The following is a 19711-nucleotide window of genomic DNA, read 5'->3' as shown; positions in this document are numbered from 1 at the left end:
GTAGTTTGTGGTTCAATCTGAAAATACATTTGGCAAGATTACCCTTTTATTTGGTCAGATGGACATTTGACCCATGCAGAAATCCCATCACTATGCTTAAAAGTGAACAAAACAAACTGAAGGTTCCATCCGTGCAACTACACATGGAAACTTCTGTTACTGGAATGGAATATGCACTCCCTCCCTAGAGTACACACCCTGCTTACCTAATTCCAGAACATACAAGAGTAGATTGGCAAGATCCAACCCTTGGGGACCAGGGTCTGCATTGGGATATCTCCGGTGTTTAATCAGCTAAAACTGCAAAGCAGTGTCTGGCTAGCTTTCCCGCCACCCTGGAGTCCTGCGGATTCTCTTGGCTCTGGAATTGGACGACGAGGACTGCCGCAGAGGGTTGACTCGACTCTGACATTCCCATTCCAAGCATGCCATCTTGGAATGCCAACTAATGCGCCAACTCCCCCCCTACCACCACCCAAGGAGAATAGTCACTAGTTAGTCAAGTATTCATTAAAACAATTAGGATCTAAATATAGATTTGGATGATACAACACAGAAGTTTGTGCAAGCAAAATGAACCAGTATTTATCATGTCACATCGCTTTACAAATGTCATTTGTTGTTGTTTACTTTCTTATACCCAGTTAAAATCTTATGCACCTCTCAAAGATCTTCTCACTTTTCATGACCAAAGAAAACCATGGTACTTTTTGAAAAGAGACAGGAATTTCTCCCAGAATCTTGGCCAACAATCCCCAAGATAAAAAAATGTTATTTGTTTCATGGCTGTTTGCGGTACAAGCTGTGTGAAAATTTGCCTGCAAATATGCAGTCACTACTCTTTACAGTAAATCCTGTGAACCATTTTAAGACATCCTCCAATGAAAGCGCTACATCAAATTCAAAGATTATTATTACAGGTTTTGGTGTTATTAGATGTTCTAAAAATACAAGGTCTTCCTCTGCAATATCTCCTGACCCTGTAACCGAAGTCGAGGCATGTGTTCAAATCTGACCAGTTTGTCTTAGTGCTCCTGTAGACAAAGCCAGCCAGCTTTGTGCCCAGCACACCTTTCCCCCCATTGGAACAAACTTCAAACTCTCTGTAGGAGCTGAAACATTGGCCACTGCTGAATATCAGATGATGGTCAGGGGCTGGGCTCTCACTGAGCCTCCGCGAGCTCTCATCCTACAGAGCACTCTGTGTCTTGGCAGCCGATGGGAAAGCTTGTCCTTTCAGCGGTGACTGAGTTTAGATGAACAGTCACTTTGCAGTTCACCAGAAAGTAAGCAAAATAAAAATTAGTCAGCAGCTTGAGAGCTATTTAATTATAGTGGGTTTGGTACATGTCTTTAATGTGTTTCTGGCCTTTTTAATAAATAGAAAACAGAGTGTACTGTAACTACCGACTTTGTCTCAGCGGTAATGGAAAATGCTTAATGGTGACCTTTGTGTGACACATTCCACATTAAGCAGACACTTTTAATCAGTCAGCTGAGGCAAGTTGCTAAAAATGTTGGTTTTACGCTAAGATTCACAGATAGTAGTGAAGCACCGTCCTGCTATTTTTAGAGACTAGTGACAGCATAAATGAAACTGTGACCACGATTCATCTTTTATTGCATTCTTGTTTTTCCCAGCGGAGGGAGCGGAGAAGTTGATATGGGGTTAGCAGGTCACAGAGGTAGGAAGGAGCAAGGCCGTGGAGGGCCTTGAAGGTGAGGACAAGAATTTTGAACTTTATTCTCTGGGGGATGGGGAGCCAGTGGAGCTGGGGGAGTTACGGGCTGGGTTTATCATTAAATCTCAGTGATAAACTCGTTGAGATTCAGATTGCAGAGGGAGCCCTGATCACAAATGGACAAGGGTGCACAAGATAAAGGGAATTTGATTTAAAAACAGCTTGATGCTATGATACTCGAAGGGAAGGGTGGGTATTCCACATGGGGCATTCAATGGGCACAGGTCTTTCTTCATCCCAAATGACCTTGTTATCTTGTGATAACCTCCAACATTGATTTTAGCAGATGCACCATTTACCTCTTTGAAGCCACCATCCTACAAAATACACTTAACAGTAAATCCTTTGAAGCACTTTGAGGTGACTGTGGACGGGATAGTGTGCTGTGTCAAACGCAAGGATTATTATTATCTATTTTGAACTGTCTTAACAAAAGGCAGAAATTCTGCCCGGCTGGCAAATTTGTTTATTTCTTTTATCTACCTCCCTGTATGATGGGGTAAGTGGTATCATCTCTGAAACAAAGTGATACAATATTGCTGATTATTTCCAGTAACTGTGTTTTCTTTACCATCTTGTCAAACTGTACAGCCAGCCAGCAACTGCCTTGTGAACAAGCCTGGACTAGTTGTAATACAGATGTTAGGATCAGAAAATATTCCAATGGGAATACGCCTGAACTAATCAAAAAAAACTCTTGTTTAGAAATTTAAAAATAAAACAAAATACAGCTTCCTGCCACATATCCACACCCAAGTCATTGTAACACATTTCGGATGAGTGCTGTGTAAACATATAATAAATTCTATCCTTCAGTGCTCAGAATGAACTGCTGGATATAATGCAATGAAAGAGCAGAGATGGCCTTGCTCTTGTTATGGCCTGTGCACTTAGGTCTTGTGTTGAATTTCCAGTAAGTGAAGCCATACTCTCTCACAAACCAAAGACAGTCCTGGTTTTGAGGGATTTATTTTTGTGTTCTCTAATCTACAGCTTGCTTAAAATCCAACTTTTCCAGGGAATCCCCATAACATAATTTTCCAGAGAGATACTGTTTGACAATTCATTTGAATTACGTTGCATTTGGATTAACCACAATGCAAATGCAGGCTGGGTTGTAGTGTCAGTCTGAATAGTGCAAAAGAACCAAATCCATTTCAAGTGTCCTGCAAGATTAAAAAGTCATCACACTGTATAACAATTTGGTCTGCCTCCTGCAATATTAGGTTAATCAGTGCATTTTGCTTGGATCTATGTATTCAGCACCCTAAGGGTTAACACATTCCAATGGTCGGAATGGGTGGAAAAATGCGACATTCGGTGTCATATTTTTCACTGGTGGTAATTATAATACATTTGGCATAGCACCTTTCAAGTCAAGAGAACATCTCAAAGCGCTTCTCAAGATATGCTGTAAAGTGATGTGACTGTGCATTGTGGGCAAACTATCATATTGAATCTGTTATGAAATGCTGCATTTGAAATGAAGTTTAAAATCTACAGGCTCTAATAGTCAACACAGAGCCTTATCAGATGAACAACTAGATACTGACAAAATGGCCCCAGGATTTCACAATTTGTTCCAATTTGCTTATGAACAATGCTCACATATAAGAGATGTGCTGATATGATCATAGTTAACCTACTGAGGTGTGAAAGTGCACTGAGCCTCAGGAAGTGACGCTACCCTTCAGATTTAAAATGCAGATCAGTGAGCTAGTTGTTTTTTTCCACTAACTGCTGAGTTGGGGAAAGTTAAAGAGAAACTGTAAACTGTATGCACAACACACTACAGTATACAATATCAATCTACAAACTGGACTGTATTAGCCGACTTTCTCTTTTAAGACAGAGTCTTCCACTGGCTTCACATACAAATTCTCCAGCAACTTGTCACATTTTTGCTGTGGAACATGCCACCCTTCTTCCTCCTGTGCCCAGAGTGCCTTCCCCACCCTCCCTGTTATTTAGTGTCTTGCTGATAATCTCAATAAAACCTTCTCTTGGTGTTCTCTGTACATGGCCGTAAGTCACGTCTGCTATGGCTTTTCCTTCTTAATTTCTTTATGCATTCACACAGAAGTCCAATATTTGTCTTCTTTTGGAGTAAAATGTTTCACTTTATTCTCCATAACACCCACCCTCTGTCCTCCCATTACATCATAAAGCCTTTTTTTTTAAATGAGTCCAGTGTTCTGGCTTCAAATACCCTTTCTGGCAATATGTTCCAGTCTGGGTGAAGAAATTCCTCCTGGTGTCTGCCCTTAAGCGCTTCGATACCCTACCCTGTGCGATTAACGCTATAAAAATGCAAGTTATTTTGGTTTAAATTGCCCTTTGCACCACCATGTGTATATGTGTGTGGTTACACAGTAAAACTAGACAAAAATAGAAAGCATTCCCGGAATATAAATAAATATAAATAAAATCCTGCGCATTAATTCAGAACTTAATAGCAGATGTGGTGCGAATAAAGAGCTCACGATTATATTATTGAAAAGCTGCCACGGTGTGAGAGGAAATGACTGTTCTCCAGGCTATAAATGAAGGAATGAAGAGAGTGAAGGAGCAATATACACACATTAGTGTTGCTCTCACTTAAATACAATACAGATCAGTATAAGAATATGAATCAAACCAAATTTTGAATGTGAAGGAAAGTGACATTTAAACCAGCAAATCAGCACAATGGTAAAATGGTGCAAGATAACAGCCCTTGTTAACAGTCATGTGGCGTGTAGGGATGTAAATTAATATTTAAAACCCTGTAAGCATGTGATCTGGGATTGTATAAGTAAAAGGAACATTGTAAATTAATAGTCTTGCCCAAAGATGTGCAAGATCCTTAATTCCTTGCTTGTCCTCAGAAATGTCTTGTTCTTCTCTCTTTGGGTTTAGGAGTTGTCCAGTTTAGTATCAGGCAGTGGTTAATGTTTTCACAAACCACTAAGCTCAGAAGTGTGCCCACCAGAACAGCTTTAGATCAAGGATGAGGATAATGCTAATAACAGACAGACTCTGCTTGTGTCATGGAGATTCTCACTGAAGAACCTAAGAAGATCATTTGGTCCATTGAGCTCGCTTATTCCAACACAAAGTCGGGAAATTTACCCACTGACAGATAATCAAAACCAGCCGACTACCAATGTGGATACATTTTCTAACTTATTGAAGAATTCTCCCCATGTTGTTTGTGTGCCAGCTTTGCTCAATTGGCAGCATCTCACCTTTGGGTCAGAAAGTTGAGTTCAAGTCCCACAAAGGGGAATTTGAGCTTGTCTGAAACTCTAGGGTGGGAAATTCAAATGCATTGACCACTTCATTGCTTGGGGTGCTATCCTTAGATTAAGCCAAGGTCCAGTCGTGAAACTAGGAAGCAGAAGACAGTGCATTTTTATAGCAGCTTATCCCATCAAAACATCTCAAAAGTTTCTGTCAATCATAGTGATTATCTGTAGGCAAATGTCATTGGCGTAAGTAAGATCCCAGTGAATGGTTAATTAACCTGCTGGATTGTTTGCCAGAACATTAGAAGAAATTCTCTTTTCAGTTGGTGGTATGGAATCTTTGAAATCCACCTGAAAACTCGGAAACACAAAGTTATTTTAACATGTCACCTGAAAGTCGCCATCTCCAAATACTCTTCTAGTGGTACAGTAGAGTAGCAACCTATATTATGAGCTCATATTAAATAGTTCAGAGTCTAGTTTTCTTTATATGGTAGAACATTGCTGTTTTATTCTGACTTTCACGACTGCAAGTAACACATTTTAGATTTCGTTATTCACAGTGAAGATCTTTTCCAGGAACTATTGCTCACCAGTCATTGAATCAGTTTTGATTAATGTGAGTTAGTTTAGACTGCGGAGCTCCATTGACACTGATAGTATCATTGATTGCAGAGATTGCAACAGATGTAGTGAAGACTGGAAAGGTGAATCAGAAATGGTTTGTGCAGTCATAACATATTGATCTTGATCAATATGCCAGTTAAAATTAGAACAATAGCTTTGCCTATCTTTGCTTGCCTCGCTTAAAGAGGGACACCACTTATTGTAACAGAGGAACAGATGGAGGCAATTCAGCCACAAATTTCCAATTGACTGGCTTATCTCTATCGAATGATCTCAGTAGTCCCTTTCTTGATTACTAAACATTTCAGTTGCATGCAGCCTTGCTCCTTCCAAATGAATTATGCGGCATGCACCGATTTTGTATTATATTAGCTCAACCAATCAGGCCCAGACTAACGTGGGTCAACAATAAAATGTCGCAAAATCACTCTTCAGTCACTACAAAATAAGGGTGGAAACATATCATCAATTGTACCGGCTCCTTTTCCAATTAACAAGAAGCTTTTAATGCCAAATGCTATATGAGTCTTATAAATTTATATGTATAGATATGTACGTACAGTGTTTAAAAGTAGTAAGTAAAAGAATTAAGAGTAATAGAAAGAATGGGTGGTTTTACCAACAATCTGTTTTGTTTAGCAAAACGGTACTTTTTTCTACAGTAAAGAAACAAACAAAACAATTAGGAAGGCAAATCTCTCTCCTTTCTGCTTCTTTGTTCTCCTTCAGCCCCCACCACCCCTGGCATTTCCACATAAACCATTTTTGAAGCCTGACAACAGTTGGCAAAAGATCGATGATTTTAACAAATCATTGTTTCAAGTTTCAAGTTCAATGGAAGCTTGAAAGGACATATCCAATTCAATGTGTCAAAGAACTTGGCTATTGTCTTTGAGAACATTTTAAAGCTTTAGCTAATTCTCTTCTGAGTGTGAGTTGTGGGATGTCCTCCTGATGTAAAAAGGCGCTTTACAAATGTAATTTTGTTGTTGTTGTTGTTTGGAAACCAATACTCTGTTAGACTACCAAAATCACTGCTGTTACAAGCTGGGTATTTATTTTAGACAGCGATTTGACCACTTTTGATTTTAAAATACTGTAACATGCTGTATTATTTTAAAACCCATCTTATATTCCATCTGGGTCCAAATTGACTCTATTAATGTGGCATTCCAGAAAGTACAGAAACGTAGCAGCCAATTTTGTATACAGTAATGTTTTCCATTCTCTTTTCGAATAATGTAATGGGATCCTTAACATCCACTTTATAGGCAGACAGGACCTCGGTTTAATGTCTCAACTGAAGAATAGCACATGTGACACAGCTCCCCAGTGCTGCACTGGAGTTTCAGCATGCACTGTGACGTCAAATACCAATGTAGGGTTTGAACCCACAAACTTCTGACTCAGAGGCAAGAGTGCTACTAACTGAGTCAGGTTGATAGGGAGTTGGGGATAATCAGTTGGTTAGAGAGATTTAGTTTTTCTCACAAGCTCCTCTAACTGCAGATTTCTCATGGAAAGAGGAGAGATTGGTAATGATGGAAGGGGCTGGAAGGTAAGGTGTGACACCAGCCAGAGTAAGGTAGAACATAAATATAGAGGAGGAAGGAAAAAAGACGCAATAGCTAAAATAGGAGCAAAAATACTAGTTCAAGGAGTGGTTGAGAGCAGGGGAATGTGTGCCGTGTATTTGAATCACAGCCTCTTCAAGCTGGTGCCAAATCGTGTCCTGCCTGCCCCATCTCTCTGCGTAGAATCATCCCAGACTGCTTGCAGCTGCTTTTGGAACTATTTGCGGCTGTTGAATTGCTGTCTGGGGAGCCACAATGAAATGTACAGCTGCGCCATGTCTTATCTCTCACACACACACACACATTCAAACACACATGAACTCGTAGATTTACACAAACAACAACAATAACATCTTGCATTTAGTGCCCTTCACTTATTTGAAGGGCACTGGGTTGGATATTGATCATGAGAGGAGGGGTGTAAAGTACAAACAGACATGCTCACGCACGCACACACACACACCTGTTCATAAACACATTCGGACAAGTACACATGGGCCTGTACAACAACAACAAGATTACATTTGTATAGCGCCTTTCACGTCGAAGAGGAGGGTATTGAGGCGGGACTTGAAGGAGGCTAAGGAGGGGGCGAAGTGGAGTGATTGGGGGATGGAATTCCAGAGGTTGGGGCAGAGTGGCTGAAGGCTCTCCCGCCAATGGTGGGGCGGGTGGGTTGGGGGACGTGGAGCAGGCCAGAGCCGGCTGAGCGGAGGGAGCAGGCAGTTTGGTAGGGAGTTAGGAGGTCGCAGAGGTAGGGTCGGGCGAGGCCACAGAAGGCTTTGTAGGTGAGGACCAGGATCTTGAACTCGATCCTCTGAAGGATAGGGAGTCAATGGAGTCGGGCGAGAGTGGGGGAGATGGGGTCGCGGCCTTCAGCCACTCTGCCCCCAACCTCTGGAATTCCATCCCCCTATCACTCTGCCTCGCCCCCTCCTTAGCCTCCTTCAAGTCCCGCCTCAAGACCCTCTTCTTCGACCATGCCATCGGTCAACCCCCTTCCCTTCCCCTCCGTTCTCCTTTCCTGATCCCAGCTTGGGTCTGAAATGCTGTACGCTGTCCATCCATTAGGACATCCTCCCCATGTGAAAGGTGCTGTTGTTGTTAGTTCCACTTCCCTGGGCTTACCCAGACCACTTTAATATCTCTCTTTATCAACTGATCCTCTAACACTTCCCCCATCCCCTTCGCCCACCACCCACACGCAATTAACAACATGTTTCACCACTTTTTTCCGATTTAAAACAGCCCCCAAACCCCCTTGTGTTTGTCCCTTCAGCATATGCCAACCTTATGCAGACAAATTCATTGACATCGTTCGGCTGACTGCTCTGCAGCGTTTTAATGGGAAACCGTGGGAACAAAGAGAAAGCTGGCAACCAGTCACAGAGGCAGCTTGTGACTGCCTTCATCAGTCTGGAGATAGTGAACTCACTGAGGGAGGAAGAAAAGATTAGCTTTTCTTCATAGACTCTGAGAAACAATGGTGTTATTTGTACTTTTGCCCCATGGAAAATGAAGGTAAAGGCCCCTCCAGCTACACAACAAGTGAAGAATCATATTATTATATTATATTATTATAATCATGGGCCGGTTATAAACTGCACAAAACCTGCCAACAGTTGCAGTGCTTTGTAATGACTTTGGAACATTCTAAACTTGACTAGTTTGGCCCTTATCCAGAAACACCAATGACGTCCATAAGGGAGACCTTTTTTAAAAAAAACATATGGAACATTCTAGTAATACAGGGTCACTCAAAAGGTTTGTGTGTGTTTCTACACTATCAGGATGTGAAAGGTTTTGAGGTCATCATCACAAAAGAATTATTCTTCCTACAAGACTCTGGAACTAGAGCTCCCTGTTAGTTGTGACTGCTGTCTTGTGGCTCAGGTTTTCAGTGGCAGTTACTCCAAACCTTGCACATCCAATTTCAGTTGTATCCATGATGAACCATTGTTTCTACCCCTCCGCTCCCCAGACACATCCACCCCCATCCCATGTGAGTACTGCTTTGGCTGCACCCCCTCTTTCTTTCCCGTCACTTTCTATCAGTGATTGTCTCTATCAAACCGCATGCTGACCTGATTCAAAAGCTTGGCCAGTTTGACTGAAAACTGATACAGATCAGCTTCAGCACTCAGTGAGCAGGCAGGACATTGCTGGTGATGAATGGAGCGAGAGCTGGAAGGGCTTCAGTCACATACCACATGGAAATATCCGTTTCAGACAGAATTCCTCTATGTGCAAAGATGGGGGTCTTTGTTGAATGAACGTCATTCACTTGTTTTTCTTTTTGTCACAAGCTGGAGAAATGTTCAGTGAAAGATTTCCCATGAATATTTGTTACTGTACCTTTGAGTTCGGGCTTGCACAATAGGGTAAAGGGGTCTGGTATTCTCACGCCAATGCTGAGTCGTTGCAAAGGCATCATGTGAAAAAGCGCTATATCAAATGCAAGGATTATTATTATTACTTCAACTGGCACCAAATTGTCCTTTTAAAGAAACAATGGAGTCTAAAACGCGACACTGGAGCACTGCAAGATGTTGTGTTAACTGCATCTTCCATTTTGCAGAGGTTGCATTCTATGTCCCAGTCTGCAACACATGATTGTGATTTGTAGACACCAGATAGAGGATTTGTTACAATGTTTTTCTTGTATTCAGTGATGTCCCTCGCCAGACAGACCACAAGATAAAGTAAATGCTGCCTGACAGTATTACCTGTGAACTATTTTGTTAAGAGACATTGCCCCAGGTTGAGAACCAATCCCTTACCGTGAGAGCTACTCTTAGGAGTTTTGTGACATCCTAAGCAGCAATAGTTCCATTACAACTGAAGGTCACATCATACAATAGTGGGAAAGCTTGTTTCCTAATGATTCCCATATTTTCTGTCCCTGGGAGTGGAGGAGGAGATGGACCACAGCTGAATCTCAGCTCTTGCAAACATCCCACAGATGGGCAGACCACGACTGAGGTCCAGATACACCAGGAGCCACTGGGAAGGGGAGGTGGTTGCAAATGACCCATGGGACAAGTTACGAAAACATATGAGATTGTTTATACAGCACTTTGTTACTACCAAAGAGTTTGGTGCACTGTCAAACTGGACAGTCATCAGCCACCATTTAATTCAGAACTGAAGGTAACATCAATAAATTGTCTTCACATCCTATCCAAATGATTCACATTCCAATGTATCACAAGATTATTTTGGATGAAGAAGGCCCTTAGGCTCATTTGATCTCAACCCTCCAGAATGTCCACCCTACCATTTTCCCATCACAGCATAAAGGTGCTTTTACAATGATTCCAGTGTCCTGGCCTCAACCACCCCTTCCTGGCAACCTGTTCCAGTTGTTGATTACCCTCTGGATAAAGAAATAGGATTGGATTGGCTGTGAAATACAATTAGAAAAAGCAAAGACAGCATGAAAGTCCTACAAATGTACTGTCAAATATAGGTTGTTTAAAAATGTTGCATATGCCTACAGAAAACAGTAACGTGTGGATGGCGGAATTATATGTATAAATTGATATATCTTGGGTTGTCTTCTGTTCTCTCACACCGTGATCTGGTAGCGTCTGGTTTCCTTTGTTCAGGCTTGCTCGTAACTTGGCTTCTGTTGTGGGGAAAGCAGGAAGTTAAGATAACTTTCAAAACAATTAACTTGTGATTTATCACTGAGAAGGCGAGAAATACCCAGTCCAGTGGACCTGCCAGAGCTGTGTGTTAAAACCTGTCCCTACTGAAGGGAACAATTGATCATGTGGTGCATTCCCGATCTCTGTTGAGAGCCTTACCTGAGACTCGATCCTACAGAGACTGATGATCCCATGAGAATAGGTGGTCAATCAGGACTACACAACAAACATGTAGAATGCAGTTACAACCCCCTGACCTTCCCTGCATTCAACGAGGAGAGAATAACTCTTTCCTTCTTCCACCCACCTTAAATCCTAATACGCAAGGCCTGAAATTCTACCGAGTCTTAGCTTGTAAGACTAATTTGCTTTAAATTTAAGATTGCTCAGAAATGTGGAAAACTTGTTTTTTCCTTGGAAAAAAAAGAACTAGCTTCCAAATTCAAACTGAAATGAAGAGTGTTTTTCACAAGTCTGCACAAACCTTAAATTTTAAGACAAAATGGCCTTACAGGCTAAAATGAGGTCGAATTTTGGGGCCTTTAGAGAGTCAGTGTCTCTCAGTTGTAACATTATTGGCTTTTCAAAATGTACTTGTACAATGTTGTGAAGCGTGTGAAAGACAAAAGGAGTCCGCAGCAATCTAATATTTTGTTGTCATTTCTTGATAAATCTATAATATTGTGTAAAATAATAATAATTATTGCATTTGATATTGTGCCTTATTGTGTTGTCAAAACATCTCAAAGTGCTTCACAGGATTTACTGCAGTGTGGAGAGGTGTACACGGTAGCCAACTTTTGCACAGCAATGTCCCACAAAGAGCCATGGAGTGTGTAGCCAATTTTATCTGGAGATTGTTGGCCAGGACACCAGGAGAAACTCCTTTTTCCTTTCAAAAAGTACCATGGAATTTTTAATGTCCACTTGAATAGTCAAATGATAGCACCTCTGACAAATGTTTCGGGCAATTGCTGTGTACAATTGGCTGCAGCATTTCGCCCACAAAATACACAGACAACCTGCTTTACGATATATTTTCTGAAGCGCTTTGAGTCATCTCAACAACATGGTAAGGGGCTATAGTAAGTATTATATTGTTATTATGTATCAGATTTCCCTGAGAGTCATGGCTTCACCTAAATGTACGTTTCCTTTGTTTTAGTGAAGTATATGAGGGAAGCAACGCCGTACATAAAGAAGAACTCTCCTGTTTTGGAACTTGGATGGGAAACGCTTCCTCCAGAATCCCCCCGGCTCGGCTTCGTCCCCACGGAATCTCCCTCACCCCCTCCCTTCTCATTACACCTGGATTATAAAGACCGGAAAAGCATCCCATTGAAAATGTGCTATGTCACCCGAAGTCTGTACACCCCTGACCCAGAGAACAGGTAAACTCTTCATGGTGCTCAGTCTTCGTTGTAGAACTGCAAATTATCAGTAGTGGAACATTCAGGTCGGTTCATACTTCGGAAGCATTTTCACTGACTGATAAAACAGAGCCTCCATCAACTAGGACAACAATAGACCAGATAAAGCTCCCGGCTCAAGTATGGGGAAGCTGATTAAGCACAAAAACAGTGCCAAGGAGGAGAGATTAGAGTGTCCTTCTGTTAAGCTCAGCGATAAAATAGAGACAGTTTCACTTTTCAGTACTTTTTAAGATAGATGGCACAGTCAGTATTTCAGCTGTTTAAAGGGGAAGTGCATTCATGTGAATTGCCACGTAAAAGTATGTTCAGTATCACTGTGTGATGCCTCTCATTGTGCCTTATGGTTCGAAACAGCTAATAATGGCAGTCTGGGGAATAAATAGTCCTGGTTTGTGACATCACACAGTGAAGGTTCAAAATCATTGATATAAAATATGTTTCATATAAAAATGACAGACCTCATAAAATAGACCAAAGTCGTCAGTAAGGCTGAGTGCTACTTTAAGAGGTGCTTTTGCACAACTGGCTTTTGGGGACTTTCCTGGCTGACTATAACTAACATAATAGTTTTTTCTGCATTTCCTTAATAGGAATCCCATTAAGAAAACCTGTCAACTTGCACTGTGCTCCATAATGGTCATAGAGCACGGAGGTTCAGAGACAGTGTTTCCCTGGGAGATATCAATGGAGTCTGTGTTGAAGTGCAACACAACTTAGGAATAACTGTGAAGAATGGAATCAGGCTGTGGCAAGCAGAGCTATAATAATAATGATCACTGCATTTGATATACTTCTTATCACATCATCAAGACGTCTCAAAGCGCTTCAAAGGATAATCTGTATATTCTTGTGTATTTTGTGGGTAAAATGTGTATTCAGGTATTGAGTGAGTTAAGACTACAACTGGATTGAGTGAGCTGAGACAGGAGATGTGACAATAACTCAGGCTTCCATTACTTTAAAACTGATGTGGGAAGTATAGAGACAATAGGTCCCACTATAGCTCCAGGCATTTGAATAACTTTGAATAACTGATCCATACAAACAGGGAAGGTGTCAGTTCAACATAGAGTTACATAGAGTGATATGGCATGGAAACAGGCCATTTAACCCATTTAGTCCATGCCAGTGTTTATATTCCACACAAGCCCCTATCCTTCTTATTTCCCTCTCCAGTATCCCTCTATACGCTTTCTCATGTTTTCTCTTAACAACAACAACAACAAGATTCCATTTATAAAGCGCCTTTCACGTCAGGAGGACGTCCCAAGGCGCTGCACAGTTGGGTCATGACCCGAGCAGGGGGGAAATGGTCAGGGTGAGGGGAGGGGAGGGAGCGAGGAGGGGGGAAATGGTCAGGGTGAGGGGAGGGATGGGAGGGAGCGAGAAGGGGGAAGAGAGTCGAGAGGGGAGCTGAAGGCTCGGTCAAAGAGAAAGGTCTTGAGACCGGCCTTGAAGGAGGAAAGGGAGGAGGCGGCGAAGGCACTGGGGGATAGAGTTCCAGAGCCTCGGGGCTGAGAGGCTGAAGGCCCGACCACCAATGGTAGGGCGGTTGGGGCGGGGGACGTGGAGCAGACCGGAGCCGGAGGAACGGAGGGTACGGGCAGGTAGGTAGGGGGATAGTAGGTTGGAGAGGTAGGAGGGAGCGAGGCCGTGAATGGCCTTGTAGGTGAGGATGAGGATCTTGAATTCGATCCTCTGGGGGATGGGGAGCCAGTGGAGGCGAGCGAGGGTGGGAGTGATGTGGTCCCGAAGCCTGGTGCGGGACAGTACACGAGCTGCAGAGTTCTGAATGACCTGCAGCTTGTGGAGGGAGGTGGCGGGAAGGCCGGCGAGGAGAGAGTTCCCATAGTCCAGCCTTGAGGTGACAAAGGCGTGAACCAGGGTTTCAGCAGCGTGAGGGGTGAGGTAATGGCGTAGTCTGGCGATGTTCCGGAGGTGATGGAAGGCGGTGCCAGTTGTGGTGCGGATGTGAGGGAGAAAGGACAGCTCAGGGTCGAACAAAACGCCGAGGTTCCTGACCGGCTTTGAGAGGTGGAGAGTGCAGCCTTGGATGCTGATGGTGTCGGCGCCTGAGGTGCGGAGGCGCTGACGCGAACCAATCAGGAGGGCCTCGGTTTTTCGCACGTTGAGCTGAAGAAAGTTGTCTCTCGTCCAGGACTCGATGTCGGACCCATTAAACACATTGGTTTGCTGTTTGCTTCAACCACAGCTTCCAGCAGTGAGTTCCACATTCTCACCAACCTCTGTGTGAAAGTTTCCCCCTGAACTCCTTATAAGATCTACCATTAACTATTTTAGATGTATGCCCTCTCATTTTGGATTCACCAACAAATTCCTCTGATTTCTTTAACTGTGGAAATTGCACCATTTATGCTCAAGACCCAGATTTTAAAATACTTGTGCTGTGATTGCAGTACTCGCTGGCTTTGCATATCTGATTATACGTTTGCCTCTATTGTCAAAGTGTTTGCAAATGATTTGCTTGTTCAAATCCTCACCACCTAGTGGGAAGAATCAATAAGTGTTGGGTACATGCTGTTTCAGCTATTAGACAAGACCTTGTTAGATGTTGTTAATAATCCTTGCATTTGATATATCGCCTTATCACTTTGAAATGTTCCAAAGTGCTTCATGGAGTTTATTTAATGGAAAGTGTAGTGACTATGTATTTGTAGGACTGCAGCAGCCAATTTGCGCTCAGGAATGTCCTATAATGACAACAACAAATTACGTTCGTATAGCGCCTTTCACGTCGGGAGGATGTCCTAAGGTGCTGGACTGTCAGGGATTGGGACCCGATCAAGGAGTGGGGATCAGGAGGGGTGGATGGCAGGGAGGGTACAGGTAGGAGGGTGGCCGAAGGTGCGGTTGAAAAGCTGGGACTTGGGACATGCCTTGATTGAGGTAAGGGAGAGAGCAAGGCGAAGGGACTGTTGGATGGAGTGTGGGCAGAGAGGCTGAAGATCTGACCACCGATGGTGGGGTGGGCCGGGCAAGGGACGTGGAGCAGGTCAGAGCCTTCTGAGCGGAGGGAGTGGACAGGTTAATATGAGGTTAGCAGGTCACAGAGGTCAGAAGGAGCAAGGCCAGGAGGGCTTTAAAGGCGAGGATGAGGATTTTGAACTATATCTTCTGGGGGATAGGGAGGTGGGCGAGGGTGGGTTGTTAGGGTCATGGAGCCTGGTGCGGGAGAGGATGTGAGTTGCACAGTTCTGAATGATCTGCAGCTTGTGGAATGAAGAGTTGGGAAGGCTGACAAACAAGGAGTTGGAGTCGTCAAGTCTATATGTAATAAATGCGTGGATGAGGATATCGGCGGCCTGAGGGGAGAAACAGTGGCAGAGCCAGGCAATTTTGAGGAGGTGGGGGAAAGCAAAGCGGATCATGGGACAGATGTGGGTTAGAAAGGAGTCAAACCAGATGCCAAGGTTCCGGACTGGCTCAGTGAGGTGGAGTGTACATCCCTGGATAGTGACAGTGCCTGAGATGTGGAGGTACTGATGGGAGCCAAACAGGAGGGTCTTGCTGACGTTCAACTGGAGAAAGTTAGCTCTCATCCAGGACTTGATGTCTGACAAACATTCTGTCAGGAAAGCAGTGGTCCTAGAGTCGAGGGTGGAGGCAGAGAGACAGAGTTGGGTGTCCTGCATACATGTGGAAGTCAGAGAGTGTAACATTGAATCCTTAACGTCTATCTGAAGAGGTAGATAAGATCTTATTTTAATGAATCATCTGCAGGTTGGCACATCCAACAAATTCAGTACTCCCCCAGCATTGTACTAGAATGCCAGCCTAGACTAAAACTCAAAGTCCCGATATGGGGCTTGAACCCACAAACTTCTGACTCAGAAGCAAGAGTGCTTCCAACAACAACAACTTGGATTTATATAGCACCCTCCACGCTGGACGGAGTCTCAGAGCGTTTTACAGTATCGGATCCCGGAGCCGAGCCAGGGGGATGGGGAGGAAGGTGACGAAAGACGCGGTGGAAGAGAAAGGTCTTCAGCAGAGACTTGAAAATAGGAAGAGAGGGAGCGAGGTGAAGGGAGTGAGATAGGGAATTCCAGAGCCTCGGGGCATAGTGGCTGAAGGCACGGCAACCGAGAGTGGAGCGGAAGACTTGGGGGACGAGGAGGAGGCCAGACACGGAGGAACGAAGACAATGGGTACTGTTTTGAGGAGAGAGGTCAGAGAGGTAGGAGCGTGCAGAGGAGTGGAGGGATTTGAATACAATGGTGAGGATCTTGAAATCAATCCTCTCTGGGACAGGGAGCCAGTGCGGTCTGGCGAGGACTGGGATAATCGGGGAGCGGAGTTTGGTGCGAGTGAGAATGCAGGTGGCAGAGTTTTGAATGATCTGGATTTTATGGATGGTAGTGGATGGGAGACCGGCGAGGAGGGCGTTAGACTAGTCCAGCCGAGAGGTGACAAAGGCATGGACTAGAGTTTCAGCGGCTTTCGGACAGAGGTATTGGCGGAGGCGGGCGATGCATCGGAGATGAAAGAAGACGGTACTAGTGAGGGTCCGGATGTGGGGGAAGAAGGATAATTGGGAGTCGAACCTGACGCCTAGGTCGAACCTGACATCTTCCATCTGACATCAATCAAACATCAAACAAATGACAGTAGCAAGTTTCGGCATCTCCAGCTCTTACAGTGTCCACATCATCAATTACAATCTGAATATCCTACAACTGCTCTTCCTACTGTTGTGATTTTGCTGAATAACAAGGAAAGCAGATAAATGAGGACAATTAGAAGAGGTTCCATTGTACTTCAAACAATGCCTATTATTGAGTGTTAAGTGATACATACAATGAGACATGCCTGACTGAAATTGATATAGTTACTTTCTAAATGTTGGCATCTTTTGATACTCATGGATGGTTGAGAAGTAATGAATAAAAATAATTTTTGACTGCTCATTTATGAGCAGTTTTGTACTGTGCGCTTAAGCAATTTAACACAGGACCCTTACAATCTGAAATTTCACCTGGATTCTAGCCAGAGTCCAAGAGGGAAAAGTTCTTGCCTGGTACATCAGCCAATGATGTCTAATTAATGTGTGGGACAATCTGCTAGTTATTATTTACTGCACAGTATAGTACGTTGCTATTTCATACGTGGTGAGGTCTGTTGATTACTATTCAACATGAGGTACCATCTGTTATAATCTGACTTTACCTATCAACAGTTATAATAGTAGTTTCGACCTCAAAAAGATATATTTATATGGTTAGAAAGAGAGATGTACGCACACAAATATGGAGATAGCGTTACAATGAATGAAGAGCTAGGACTGAAGAGATCAGGCCCTCGTTAAATTAGAAACAAAAGATATGGCCATTAACTCGGATGCAGAACACATCTTTGAATTGAATGGAAATTTGTACTTGACTTTGTAATTGTTCTTTCTTTCAGACAGTTTGAACTACATTCCCCTGACTGTAAGCACACGGTCGTCCTACGGTGTAAAGATCCAACAATGGCCCAGGCCTGGTTTAACACTGTTCAGGCCAACACCAACAACCTTACCCCTAAGGTGATTGCAGAGGTCAAAGAGCAACTGGGAAGAACAGGGTTAGCCGGGAGTCGAGAGATTCGACATATAGGTTGGCTTGCAGAAAAGGTAAGACTGAATGAAAATTTTATTATTTGCTGTGGGGTTGGGAGAAATTGCACATGGTTGGCAGTAATTAGACTGTGAAAATAATGACCAGTAAAATGAGATAGCAGTAGTGAATAACTTCCTGCCTAACATCCTGTTTATACAACAGCTGCTAGTTTGTTTTGTAGCACTCTGCCCTCTCCACAATGCAGGCTCCTGGATAACTTTCCCTGGTTTGTTGACATTTGCCCTTTATTTATTGTTATTTTTGGTCAGTCGAGTGTCTGACACATGCGGAAATACATAACCATGCTTATGAGTATCCAAACCAAACTAAGTTCAATGCATCCAACTTATACACGGACATTTCCAAAATATTTATTGAAATGTGCATTCTCTCCCTGGAGGGATGCATCCTGGTTACCTAATTTTAGAGGAATAGGCGCAGGTTGGCAATAGCCAAGGCTTGGGGATCCCAGAGTGTGCTTTGGGGTACTGCTGGAGTCTAACCAGCTAAAACTGGAAAGCTTGCCTTTGAAAACACTCTTTGGCAAGCTTTCCAGCTGCTTGTCCAGCCTGAGCCAACTGGCCCTTTAGGGCTTTGGCTTGCAGGGTTAACGGGAGCTGAGTGGGACGAATTATCCCGATCCATGCAAGGGGTGATTGGAAAGATTGGGAAAGTCCTGTGACAAGGAGAACCTGGATTTGATGCTTCTTTGCCTAAAAATTATTTTTTTTGAAAATGAAGATATCAAAAGATTTAAAAAAAGGCTCTAATGACTATGAATGAAGAAATCGGACTCTCGCTAAATTAAAAACAAAGACCCCTTTGAAACATCTAAGAGAGAAACCATTCTCCCAAAAACAAGGGTGTATTTATTCCCAAACCTGTTGTTAAGGATGTCATTAAACCCCTTTGTAGACTCGCCTTCTTTGATATAGTTCAATTAGTGCCACCCATGCTGCCCCAGGCTACTAGTTAAAAGTAGCACCTATTTAGCAAGGCTCGGACACTGACCTTATTACTGACTTCTGTGAAGTCAAATTAGGGCCAGAGAGGCAGAAAATAGGCCAAGTTCAGCCTCCCTGCAAAGACTAGTGAGTTGTCATGGGATACAATTGAGCATTGCAGGATTCCAGACTTGAAAATTGTTTAATGAATCACTGTAAATAATGCCCCCCCCCACATTGGTACTATGTATCACCATGGTATCACTATTCCCTGGCGTGGAGGGTAGTTTCCTTTAGTGAAAAGACTCTTGAATGTGCATAGCCACTTATTCTTCTGCTTTTATTTCCACTTTATAAAATTGTACCTCCAAGAATCCAATAATGAGATATCTTAAGAAAACCAAAATGCATTTTTTTTTTCTCGGCAGTTAATACAACAACAACAACAAGATTCCATTTATAGAGCTCCTTTCACGTCGGGAGGACGTCCCAAGGCGCTGTACAGTTGGGTCAGGACCCGAGCAGGGGGGAAATGGTCAGGGTGAGGGGAGGGAAGGGAAGGAGCGAGGAGGGGGTAGAGAGTCAAGAGGGGAGCTGAAGGCACGGTCAAAGAGAAAGGTCTTGAGACCGGCCTTGAAGGAGGAAAGGGAGGAGGCGGCGAAGGCACTGGGGATGGAGTTCCAGAGCCTCGGGGCTGAGAGGCTGAAGGCCCGGCCACCGATGGTAGGGCGGTTGAGGCGGGGGATGTGGAGCAGACCGGAGCCAGAGGAACGGAGGGTACGGGCAAGTATGTAGGGGGATAGTAGGTCGGAGAGGTAGGAGGGAGCAAGGCAGTGAATGGCCTTGTAGGTGAGGATGAGGATCTTGAAATCGATCTTCTGGGGGATGGGGAGCCA

General features: G+C 43.5%; 1 protein-coding gene across 3 annotated transcripts in view; it reads left to right on the top strand.

Annotated features, from left to right (window-relative positions):
- sntb1 (syntrophin, basic 1) overlaps window positions 1-19711 on the top strand; it is an 89731-nt gene that overhangs the window by 49881 nt on the left and 20139 nt on the right. For all 3 annotated transcript variants that reach the window (XM_042346900.1, XM_042346899.1, XM_042346901.1), the window contains exons 4-5: window positions 11986-12211; window positions 17678-17885. In XM_042346900.1, the coding sequence (XP_042202834.1) occupies window positions 11986-12211; window positions 17678-17885 (434 nt within the window). The remainder of the gene's footprint in view (window positions 1-11985; window positions 12212-17677; window positions 17886-19711) is intronic.

This window comes from Callorhinchus milii, unplaced genomic scaffold (genome assembly GCF_018977255.1).
Source record: "Callorhinchus milii isolate IMCB2004 unplaced genomic scaffold, IMCB_Cmil_1.0 Scaffold2, whole genome shotgun sequence".
Classification (NCBI taxonomy): Eukaryota; Metazoa; Chordata; class Chondrichthyes; order Chimaeriformes; family Callorhinchidae; genus Callorhinchus; species Callorhinchus milii.
The sequence above is the reverse complement of the archived record's forward strand: the minus strand, read 5'-3'. Positions and strand labels throughout refer to the sequence as shown.